At 42.4% G+C, this 13,068-nt stretch overlaps 1 protein-coding gene across 1 annotated transcript in view; it reads left to right on the forward strand.

Moving 5' to 3' along the window:
- Positions 1–3,226, forward strand: part of KCNK1 (potassium two pore domain channel subfamily K member 1) — a 42,678-nt gene extending 39,452 nt beyond the window's left edge. Inside the window, exon 3 of the mRNA XM_041750092.1 lies at positions 2,257–3,226. Coding sequence (XP_041606026.1) covers positions 2,257–2,516 — 260 coding nt within the window. The 3' untranslated portion in view covers positions 2,517–3,226. The remainder of the gene's footprint in view (positions 1–2,256) is intronic.
- Positions 3,227–13,068: the final 9,842 nt, after the last annotated feature.

The following is a 13,068-nucleotide window of genomic DNA, read 5'->3' on the forward strand; positions in this document are numbered from 1 at the left end:
CTCGGCTCATGCCATGTCTCCTCACAGATCATAATAGATACTCAGGCAGTCAGATGCGTGTCCTAGCCCTGTCTTGTAGTTTTAACCTGACAACATGATTAGTTGAATTGTGTATATGTTAACATTTTCATTAAACCTGGGGCTTACCGAGGTCAGAGACTTCAGTCGTAAACCCCAATGCTTTGAACAGTGCCTCACAACCATACACATTCCATAAATGTTGACCAAAGAGTTACAAGCAAGAGTTCATATTTCCTTCAGTTACCATAATTATTTTTAATGTCCACATAATATTTCAGCAGTGGCTATATTGTAATCGAACAACGCCTCTACTGACTGTTTAGATTGCTTCCAAGCTGGGAGCGTTATAACAACACTATAGTAAATCTTTGTATATGTTTATACTTTTTCTACTTGGATATCTTTCCAGAAGTAGGATTGCTGGCCAAAGTGAATATACCTTTCTTGTGACACACAAAACATACTGACCTGGTGCTTTCCAAATGGCATTACAAGCTTAAATGATCTGAGCATAATGGTTTCAGCCTTCATGGGGTAGCGTGGGCCAGTAGAATTAGGGGCATTCTGTTGCAAATTTGGTAGCTCCAATAAACATTATCTTAAAATGTTTTTTCATCTGTTAGGTAAACTATTACCTCCTATTTTTAATTTAGTTTTTTTAGAACTTAGAGAAGTTGAACGTTTCTGTGATTGTGTTTGCTAGCTCTACTTCCCTCTTGTGTTCACTGTCTTCTCAAATTCTGCCCAACTGTTGAACTCCCTCAATTTTTTCAATAATGCTAAAGCCTTGAAGATGATCTTAGCACTTGTTACAATGTGAACCAGGTTTTCTTAGGTGGCCATGTACCATACACGCTGAGCGGAGCAAATATTTCAAAGGTATATTAAGTTGTGCATAGGATAAAATCCCACAGCTTTTGCCTGAAACCCCATGGGTATTTTTGTCAGCACTCAAGGGCTTGACTAAACACTGGATGAAGGAAAAGAGGGGGAATTGTCAACTAGTCCAACAATGTCATTGCTATTTCTTTTTTTTTTTTTTATGGATTGATTGATTTTAGAGTGAGAGAGAGCACACAGACATGCACACAGCAGGGAGGGGCAGAGGGAGAGGGAGAGAGAGAGAAAGAATCCCAAGTAGACTCCCCACTGAGCACAGAGCTGACATGGAGCTGGATCCCACCACCCTGAGATCATGACCTGAGCTGAAATCAAGAGTTGGTCGCTTGACCAACTGAGGCACCCAGGCACCCCTGTCATTGCTCTTTCTACGGTATACCATGTTATCATCAAAACTTAATAGCCAAATTCTACAGATGCTAGAATGGTGTTTCTCTGCATTCTTGAGATAATCAGCCCCCTCGTTCCTATTATGCTACTCATTCTAGCTGGTTCATTTATTTCCTGAAAATCCTCTGCAAACATCTTACCACTGGGCCATGAAATTGGGATTTTGTTATTTTTCATTTTCATTTTCACTTCCCTGTTCCCTTCCATGATGAATTTTTATTTCCCGGGAACTGATTTTAAATGTGTTGGAACTGCCTTAAAATCACCACTGTCCCATCACCAAATTCAGGGAATAAGCATGTGACCTGAATCAACAGGTTATCTTTTATTTTGGTGTAAGAAGCTGATAGAGTTAATCAGTGAGTGGTCCACATGCCCCCAAAATGACTGTCCCATCATGGGCGCTCAGTGTGCAGTTATATCCAGGTCAAGGGCGAATCCCTACACAAAGGCCTGATCCATGTTGGCATTAATTCTTAGAGGGGTTTTCATCTAAACTATAATTTCTACTGCTGTCCTTCTTACTCCCTGGTGGAAATACTGACAAAAGTATCGAGTCCTTAATAAGGTGGCAAGCTCTGTGCTGAGCCTTCAATCAAAAACTCTAGGGACGTGTCACTGGGTTTTTGGGAGCCATTGATGATGAAGCAGAGGTGAAGAGCCCTCTCCCTGCAGGTCTCCCTTTGGGGCAGGTGAGTGCAGGATGGCATTCTCTTTAATGATGCCATATCAGCCCCAGCTTATTGTTTTCTCAGAAATTACTCCCTGATTCTGAATAATCAAAGTTTGTAGAAAGTTAAGTCATTCTTCATTTTTCTCTGGGTAATCCCTCTTGGAGCCACGGACCTCAGAACATCCCTAGAAATTCAAAAAGTGGCACACTCTTGTGTTGCTGCTTGAGTCATCCATGACTTGATCCCACTGACATGCTTTTCTCTCACTCAGGTTACCTGCTACTTGGCCTCATTGCCATGTTGGTAGTTCTAGAAACCTTCTGTGAACTCCACGAGCTCAAAAAATTCAGAAAAATGTTCTATGTGAAGAAGGACAAGGATGAAGACCGAGTACACATCATAGAACACGACCAGTTGTCCTTCTCATCCATCGCAGACCAGGCAGGGGGCCCCAAGGAGGATCGGAAGCAGAACGAGCCTTTCGTGAGCCTGCAGTCTTCTGCCCACCCTGATGGCTCGGCGGGCAACTGATGGCTTTGTGGCATTGTCCCCAGAGCACCAGGGTCGGGGCCAGGAGAAAAAGCCTTTGTCTTATTTATTTGAATGAGCATTGTAGAAGCCAAGATGATCTTTTAACAGATATCTACTGTTTGAAATATTTACAAACACACACACACACACACACACACACACACACACACCAAAGTCATGAAACAAAGGAAGCTTTTACTCTGGAGGACTGTCTCCTGAGGAAATAGGATATGTACCTATAATTGTACCTATAATTCATATGTGACAAAATTACCTAGACTTTACAAAGAGGTGAAGAATACTTGAAGAAGTGTGCTGCTGTGGATAGAAGCAGATTTTATACTTTTGATTGGGGACTTTGGGATTTAAATCATTTTAGCTGATGGCTAAATAGTAACATTTATATTTGAGAACAAAAAAAGAGAGAAGCAGAGAGATGTGTTTTATAAATAAGTTTATGTGTACCAGTTTGCATGTGCCCATCCCAAATCATTATTTTTGTAGAATCTAACTTAAACCTACTATTTATAATGAATAGGCAACCATTAACTGTGTACATACAAGTATAAATATGTTTATATCTTGTACATATGGTTTAGTCACCAGATCCCAGCATACTTCTTAACCCAAGATTGTAGATATTTTTTCCTTTTGATTTCTCTTTGTACTAAAGAATCGAGAGTTGCTACAATAAAATAAGAGAAACAATACATTTAGGAGTGAGTTACTATAGTATTCTGCTACAATAAATGTTTCTATCCCTTGTAATAGTATGATATCAAGTGTCTAAAATATTTGTAAGTATTTCTCTGGAAGAGAACAGCTAATGACTAATATGATTTGTAAAAGAAGTTATTTTGTTTTGAAAGTGCGCTGTGATTTGTAGTCACCTGGTACTAAAGCCCAGAACACGAATAGAGAAGCCCCAAATGAACAGATTCTGTTAAATTAATCAGAGAGCTTTTAAATTTACAAGATGAAATCAATAAAAATCATAGCTGGTTGCAATCCTATGCTTTAATATATCAAGAAAAGCTTTCCTCCATGTGGATAATATATATATATATATATATATATATATATATACTCCTTTATAGGAGCCACTAAGGCAACATTTAACTGGTATACACAGGACACTATTAAGAACTTCAGAAGAGAAAATGAAAAAGACCCTGTGTGATAGCTGATCCTCAGTGACCTGCTAACCGAGTCTCCTCTCCCCTAGGTAGTTGCCCGGGAGGTGCTGCTTGAGTTGTTGATGGGAATCCATGCCCTGATGAGCTGATGAGCCAACCAAGCAGAGTGTCCTCGCCTTAGGGGGCTTGCTCAGAAACATCTCCATGACGTGCCACCCTGGGCCCACACCATTACTAGGTCTTTCCTGCTGCCTGCTGACCTTCCATAAGCAGGGCCCTTCCTTATTGTAGGAGATCTCATCTGGCCTCAGAATAACAAAACCATAAGAAGGTTCCATTCTGGAGCCTCCATGCCACTCCAGAGCTCCTGTGATGCCATCAGTAGACAATCCCCTCTCCACCTTCCAGTGTTCGATTCCTCTAGATCTGGGTGATGCTGCCCTGTAAGGACATTTCTTCTACATCCCATGCTGTGTCTTCACGGTGGAGGCTGCTCTTAGGCTGGGGGTTGGTGGTTGGTTAAGGAGTGGAATAGAGACTCCTCAGCCAATAGGGGCATGCATCAAGGACACGACTGGGTTTGGAAAGTTCACAGATGGTACAGGGGGCTTGCAGGATACAAGCCACAGGAATGGTGGCTTTTACAAAGAGACAGTGTCTTTATATTCCTTGCAGGAAAAGAGAACTGAGGTGCCACCATTCTTGACTAAGAGGGGAGTGCAAAATACAGAGAAGGAGAAATAGCAGAAAGGGAAAATTCTGAATTATGATGTTATTGAGTCACAGAACTAGTTAATTTTCAAAGCATAATTTTATGATTCTGCAGAGAAGGCACTAACTTAGTGCCCTTCAAATTGCTTTTGTTGTTTTGAATGTGAAGGGGGAGGTGCAAAATTGGGAGCAAGTGTTGCCTCCTGTGCTCTGTTGGATGCATATTGTAAGGCAGAGTATCTTCCTGTGCTTGCTTTTGGTCCTTGGCCAATGAGCAGATGCCCACCTGTGGTCCTGAAGGAGGAGCCTGCTGTCAATCAGAGAACAGACAGTGGACCCGCTGGGGCGCAAGGAGCAGCAGGCAGTGAGCAGTGGGCAGCAGGGAGGTGACCTTGGAACTTTCTGGTTGAAGGGGAGCATGGGTGAAGGTGAAGGTGGGAGTGAATACTAGCAAAGAGGATTTGGAGTCAAATATAAGCTCAGTGATCTAACTCTTTGGCAGGAGTGTTCTAGATTGAGTTCTTAAGAATCCTAGGAAATACCCTCAGGACAGAGAAGCAGCAGAAACCCGTGTCTTTCAAGGAGAGTACTCCTGTGTATGAATTTCAGGTTACATAAGCAAAACAACAGGACACACTCAGGCCAGCACAATTGTGAAAGTATGAATACTGGATTGCGAAAATGGATTTTCCACATTGGTAAAACTTTGCCAGCCGCCTGTGTGTGGTTTGTGGATCCTAGTGCCCTCTGCCACCCTCTTTGAGAACCATTTGCTAACTGCTAGTAGGTGCACTGAGAGGAGTTGCCAGGGCTGTTGAAAGCCTGACATGAAAGGCAGACTCAGAAGAAAAGAACTGCCTTCTATAGCCCTCCCAGTGGGAGCAAACAGCCCCCAGGACAGCGTTGTTTTTTTTTTAAAGTTATTTCAATGTTGTGATTTTCATAACAATGTTAAACTACATTTAATATACTCTAAGGAAATAGAGTAAGTGGGATGTATTTCCATACAAAATGATTAAAATTCAGGGTTATTTTAAAGATTTTATTTATTTGTTTTTTTTTTAATTTTTATTTATTTATGATAGTCACACACAGAGAGAGAGAGAGAGAGGCAGAGACACAGGCAGAGGGAGAAGCAGGCTCCATGCACCGGGAGCCCGACGTGGGACTCGATCCCGGGTCTCCAGGATCGCGCCCTGGGCCAAAGGCAGGCGCCAAACTGCTGCGCCACCCAGATTTTATTTATTTGACAGAGTACGGATGAGCAAGGGGATAGAGGAGCAGAAGGAGAGGGAGAAGCAGACTCCCCATTGAGCAGGGAACCCAATGCTGGGCTCAATCCTGGGACCCTGGGATCATGACCTGAGCCAAAGGCAGATTTTTAACCTACTGAGCCATCCAGGTCCCCCTAAATGAGTTTATTTTTAAGTAAACGCTACACCTGATGTGGGGCTTGAACTCACAGCCCTGAGGTCAGTAGTCACATACTCCACTAAGCCAGCCAGTTGCCCCATTAAGAGGCTTGCTTTTTAAATATAACTTCCATTGTCTGAAAAATTCTCTTAGGCTAAATATCTTCTTTTTCAAGATGAGGTAGTAAGCTCATGAGTGTATAGCTTTGCTGTCATTTATCTGACTACCAGAGTCTTCTGTAAGTAAATCAGACATTTATTTTAATTGGAGAAATTGAGTCTTGAGGGTTTTTCATTTTTGTCCTTTAGTATATAAGTTGTGACCATTTTATATATATATATATATGTATGTATGTATGTATATATATATGTGTGTATATATATATATATATCCATGCATATAAGTCAGCAATTCTTTCTAAGCAGTGGCTAGACACCCAGAGCCCATTGGCAGTGAGATATTTAACTTACCAACGAGTCCGTAGGTGCTCAGAAACATTAGCATAATTTACCTGAAACTCCTGCATTACTTTATTCTTGCTCTGTATAAATGTTATTGCTTTAAATTGCTGCATTAGGGATGCCTGGGTGGCTCTGTTGATTAAATATCTGCCTTGGATTCAGGTCATGATCTCCAGGTCCTGGGATCGAGCCCCATGTTGGGCTCCCTGCTCAGTGGGGAGTCTGCTTCTCCCTCTCTATCTGCCCCTGCTCATGTTCTCCTCCTCACTCTGGCTCACACACTCTCTCTCAAATAAATAAAATCTTAAAAAAAAAAATAAATTGCTGCATTAATGTGACAGGAGTGCCCTTTTTTTATAAGCTAACTTGTATAATGAAAGCCTTCCTCTGCTCTTGTTACCAACTTGCTACACCACGTGATTGTCGAAGTTTAGGACAATATGACCTTAACATTGGGACTAAGCGTCTTGCCACCCATTTGGCAGTGACCAAGCCAGATTTTAAAGGTCACTGCATCATTTAGGGCACACGAACTAGCGGAATTCTATGACAAAATAAAATAGTAGACTTTTTTTTTTTTAGAGTGAGAGAGAGCACACAGACATGCACACAGCAGGGAGGGGCAGAGGAGAGGGAGAGAGAGAGAAAGAATCCCAAGTAGACTCCCCACTGAGCACAGAGCTGACATGGAGCTGGATCCCACCACCCTGAGATCATGACCTGAGCTGAAATCAAGAGTTGGTCGCTTGACCAACTGAGGCACCCAGGCACCCCTGTCATTGCTCTTTCTACGGCTATACCATGTTATCATCAAAACTTAATAGCCAAATTCTACAGATGCTAGAATGGTGTTTCTCTGCATTCTTGAGATAATCAGCCCCCTCGTTCCTATTATGCTACTCATTCTAGCTGGTTCATTTATTTCCTGAAAATCCTCTGCAAACATCTTACCACTGGGCCATGAAATTGGGATTTTGTTATTTTTCATTTTCATTTTCACTTCCCTGTTCCCTTCCATGATGAATTTTTATTTCCCGGGAACTGATTTTAAATGTGTTGGAACTGCCTTAAAATCACCACTGTCCCATCACCAAATTCAGGGAATAAGCATGTGACCTGAATCAACAGGTTATCTTTTATTTTGGTGTAAGAAGCTGATAGAGTTAATCAGTGAGTGGTCCACATGCCCCCAAAATGACTGTCCCATCATGGGCGCTCAGTGTGCAGTTATATCCAGGTCAAGGGCGAATCCCTACACAAAGGCCTGATCCATGTTGGCATTAATTCTTAGAGGGGTTTTCATCTAAACTATAATTTCTACTGCTGTCCTTCTTACTCCCTGGTGGAAATACTGACAAAAGTATCGAGTCCTTAATAAGGTGGCAAGCTCTGTGCTGAGCCTTCAATCAAAAACTCTAGGGACGTGTCACTGGGTTTTTGGGAGCCATTGATGATGAAGCAGAGGTGAAGAGCCCTCTCCCTGCAGGTCTCCCTTTGGGGCAGGTGAGTGCAGGATGGCATTCTCTTTAATGATGCCATATCAGCCCCAGCTTATTGTTTTCTCAGAAATTACTCCCTGATTCTGAATAATCAAAGTTTGTAGAAAGTTAAGTCATTCTTCATTTTTCTCTGGGTAATCCCTCTTGGAGCCACGGACCTCAGAACATCCCTAGAAATTCAAAAAGTGGCACACTCTTGTGTTGCTGCTTGAGTCATCCATGACTTGATCCCACTGACATGCTTTTCTCTCACTCAGGTTACCTGCTACTTGGCCTCATTGCCATGTTGGTAGTTCTAGAAACCTTCTGTGAACTCCACGAGCTCAAAAAATTCAGAAAAATGTTCTATGTGAAGAAGGACAAGGATGAAGACCGAGTACACATCATAGAACACGACCAGTTGTCCTTCTCATCCATCGCAGACCAGGCAGGGGGCCCCAAGGAGGATCGGAAGCAGAACGAGCCTTTCGTGAGCCTGCAGTCTTCTGCCCACCCTGATGGCTCGGCGGGCAACTGATGGCTTTGTGGCATTGTCCCCAGAGCACCAGGGTCGGGGCCAGGAGAAAAAGCCTTTGTCTTATTTATTTGAATGAGCATTGTAGAAGCCAAGATGATCTTTTAACAGATATCTACTGTTTGAAATATTTACAAACACACACACACACACACACACACACACACACACACACACACACACACCAAAGTCATGAAACAAAGGAAGCTTTTACTCTGGAGGACTGTCTCCTGAGGAAATAGGATATGTACCTATAATTGTACCTATAATTCATATGTGACAAAATTACCTAGACTTTACAAAGAGGTGAAGAATACTTGAAGAAGTGTGCTGCTGTGGATAGAAGCAGATTTTATACTTTTGATTGGGGACTTTGGGATTTAAATCATTTTAGCTGATGGCTAAATAGTAACATTTATATTTGAGAACAAAAAAAGAGAGAAGCAGAGAGATGTGTTTTATAAATAAGTTTATGTGTACCAGTTTGCATGTGCCCATCCCAAATCATTATTTTTGTAGAATCTAACTTAAACCTACTATTTATAATGAATAGGCAACCATTAACTGTGTACATACAAGTATAAATATGTTTATATCTTGTACATATGGTTTAGTCACCAGATCCCAGCATACTTCTTAACCCAAGATTGTAGATATTTTTTCCTTTTGATTTCTCTTTGTACTAAAGAATCGAGAGTTGCTACAATAAAATAAGAGAAACAATACATTTAGGAGTGAGTTACTATAGTATTCTGCTACAATAAATGTTTCTATCCCTTGTAATAGTATGATATCAAGTGTCTAAAATATTTGTAAGTATTTCTCTGGAAGAGAACAGCTAATGACTAATATGATTTGTAAAAGAAGTTATTTTGTTTTGAAAGTGCGCTGTGATTTGTAGTCACCTGGTACTAAAGCCCAGAACACGAATAGAGAAGCCCCAAATGAACAGATTCTGTTAAATTAATCAGAGAGCTTTTAAATTTACAAGATGAAATCAATAAAAATCATAGCTGGTTGCAATCCTATGCTTTAATATATCAAGAAAAGCTTTCCTCCATGTGGATAATATATATATATATATATATATATATATATATACTCCTTTATAGGAGCCACTAAGGCAACATTTAACTGGTATACACAGGACACTATTAAGAACTTCAGAAGAGAAAATGAAAAAGACCCTGTGTGATAGCTGATCCTCAGTGACCTGCTAACCGAGTCTCCTCTCCCCTAGGTAGTTGCCCGGGAGGTGCTGCTTGAGTTGTTGATGGGAATCCATGCCCTGATGAGCTGATGAGCCAACCAAGCAGAGTGTCCTCGCCTTAGGGGGCTTGCTCAGAAACATCTCCATGACGTGCCACCCTGGGCCCACACCATTACTAGGTCTTTCCTGCTGCCTGCTGACCTTCCATAAGCAGGGCCCTTCCTTATTGTAGGAGATCTCATCTGGCCTCAGAATAACAAAACCATAAGAAGGTTCCATTCTGGAGCCTCCATGCCACTCCAGAGCTCCTGTGATGCCATCAGTAGACAATCCCCTCTCCACCTTCCAGTGTTCGATTCCTCTAGATCTGGGTGATGCTGCCCTGTAAGGACATTTCTTCTACATCCCATGCTGTGTCTTCACGGTGGAGGCTGCTCTTAGGCTGGGGGTTGGTGGTTGGTTAAGGAGTGGAATAGAGACTCCTCAGCCAATAGGGGCATGCATCAAGGACACGACTGGGTTTGGAAAGTTCACAGATGGTACAGGGGGCTTGCAGGATACAAGCCACAGGAATGGTGGCTTTTACAAAGAGACAGTGTCTTTATATTCCTTGCAGGAAAAGAGAACTGAGGTGCCACCATTCTTGACTAAGAGGGGAGTGCAAAATACAGAGAAGGAGAAATAGCAGAAAGGGAAAATTCTGAATTATGATGTTATTGAGTCACAGAACTAGTTAATTTTCAAAGCATAATTTTATGATTCTGCAGAGAAGGCACTAACTTAGTGCCCTTCAAATTGCTTTTGTTGTTTTGAATGTGAAGGGGGAGGTGCAAAATTGGGAGCAAGTGTTGCCTCCTGTGCTCTGTTGGATGCATATTGTAAGGCAGAGTATCTTCCTGTGCTTGCTTTTGGTCCTTGGCCAATGAGCAGATGCCCACCTGTGGTCCTGAAGGAGGAGCCTGCTGTCAATCAGAGAACAGACAGTGGACCCGCTGGGGCGCAAGGAGCAGCAGGCAGTGAGCAGTGGGCAGCAGGGAGGTGACCTTGGAACTTTCTGGTTGAAGGGGAGCATGGGTGAAGGTGAAGGTGGGAGTGAATACTAGCAAAGAGGATTTGGAGTCAAATATAAGCTCAGTGATCTAACTCTTTGGCAGGAGTGTTCTAGATTGAGTTCTTAAGAATCCTAGGAAATACCCTCAGGACAGAGAAGCAGCAGAAACCCGTGTCTTTCAAGGAGAGTACTCCTGTGTATGAATTTCAGGTTACATAAGCAAAACAACAGGACACACTCAGGCCAGCACAATTGTGAAAGTATGAATACTGGATTGCGAAAATGGATTTTCCACATTGGTAAAACTTTGCCAGCCGCCTGTGTGTGGTTTGTGGATCCTAGTGCCCTCTGCCACCCTCTTTGAGAACCATTTGCTAACTGCTAGTAGGTGCACTGAGAGGAGTTGCCAGGGCTGTTGAAAGCCTGACATGAAAGGCAGACTCAGAAGAAAAGAACTGCCTTCTATAGCCCTCCCAGTGGGAGCAAACAGCCCCCAGGACAGCGTTGTTTTTTTTTTAAAGTTATTTCAATGTTGTGATTTTCATAACAATGTTAAACTACATTTAATATACTCTAAGGAAATAGAGTAAGTGGGATGTATTTCCATACAAAATGATTAAAATTCAGGGTTATTTTAAAGATTTTATTTATTTGTTTTTTTTTTAATTTTTATTTATTTATGATAGTCACACACAGAGAGAGAGAGAGAGAGGCAGAGACACAGGCAGAGGGAGAAGCAGGCTCCATGCACCGGGAGCCCGACGTGGGACTCGATCCCGGGTCTCCAGGATCGCGCCCTGGGCCAAAGGCAGGCGCCAAACTGCTGCGCCACCCAGATTTTATTTATTTGACAGAGTACGGATGAGCAAGGGGATAGAGGAGCAGAAGGAGAGGGAGAAGCAGACTCCCCATTGAGCAGGGAACCCAATGCTGGGCTCAATCCTGGGACCCTGGGATCATGACCTGAGCCAAAGGCAGATTTTTAACCTACTGAGCCATCCAGGTCCCCCTAAATGAGTTTATTTTTAAGTAAACGCTACACCTGATGTGGGGCTTGAACTCACAGCCCTGAGGTCAGTAGTCACATACTCCACTAAGCCAGCCAGTTGCCCCATTAAGAGGCTTGCTTTTTAAATATAACTTCCATTGTCTGAAAAATTCTCTTAGGCTAAATATCTTCTTTTTCAAGATGAGGTAGTAAGCTCATGAGTGTATAGCTTTGCTGTCATTTATCTGACTACCAGAGTCTTCTGTAAGTAAATCAGACATTTATTTTAATTGGAGAAATTGAGTCTTGAGGGTTTTTCATTTTTGTCCTTTAGTATATAAGTTGTGACCATTTTATATATATATATATATGTATGTATGTATGTATATATATATGTGTGTATATATATATATATATCCATGCATATAAGTCAGCAATTCTTTCTAAGCAGTGGCTAGACACCCAGAGCCCATTGGCAGTGAGATATTTAACTTACCAACGAGTCCGTAGGTGCTCAGAAACATTAGCATAATTTACCTGAAACTCCTGCATTACTTTATTCTTGCTCTGTATAAATGTTATTGCTTTAAATTGCTGCATTAGGGATGCCTGGGTGGCTCTGTTGATTAAATATCTGCCTTGGATTCAGGTCATGATCTCCAGGTCCTGGGATCGAGCCCCATGTTGGGCTCCCTGCTCAGTGGGGAGTCTGCTTCTCCCTCTCTATCTGCCCCTGCTCATGTTCTCCTCCTCACTCTGGCTCACACACTCTCTCTCAAATAAATAAAATCTTAAAAAAAAAAATAAATTGCTGCATTAATGTGACAGGAGTGCCCTTTTTTTATAAGCTAACTTGTATAATGAAAGCCTTCCTCTGCTCTTGTTACCAACTTGCTACACCACGTGATTGTCGAAGTTTAGGACAATATGACCTTAACATTGGGACTAAGCGTCTTGCCACCCATTTGGCAGTGACCAAGCCAGATTTTAAAGGTCACTGCATCATTTAGGGCACACGAACTAGCGGAATTCTATGACAAAATAAAATAGTAGACTTTTTTTTTTTTCAATCATGGTCTTATTTTCTGGGATGCTACCCCTGAGTTTTGGGAGCTGAGAAAAAAATCAGGCTGCCTCAGGCACCCTATCTTGGGGCAGAGAGCAGCAGAGCCCAGGGCCATGCCAGGTGCAGACTTCACGTGTCAGTGTTAGTGATGTGCTCCAAGGAAGGGGCAGTGGCTGGAGGACAGGCCTCATACATCAGTCTGCAGGAACCTGGCTATTGCCACCAAGAATGTATTTTAGATCATTGTGGAGGGGCTTTACGAGAAGAACCAAATGGGGGCACCTGGATGGTTCAGTCAGTTAAGTGTCTGCCTTGAACTCAGGTCATGTTCCTGGGGTCCTGGGATGGAGCCTTCCCCTGTGTGAGCCCCGCTGCTCAGCGGGGAGCCTGCTTCTCTCTCCTGCTCTGCTCCTCCCCACCTACTCCTTCAGCCCCTCCCTCTCCTCTCCTCCCCATTGCTCATTGTCTTTCAAATAAATAAAATCTTAAAAAAAAAAAAAAAA

Source organism: Vulpes lagopus, chromosome 3, assembly GCF_018345385.1.
Source record: "Vulpes lagopus strain Blue_001 chromosome 3, ASM1834538v1, whole genome shotgun sequence".
Taxonomy (NCBI): Eukaryota; Metazoa; Chordata; class Mammalia; order Carnivora; family Canidae; genus Vulpes; species Vulpes lagopus.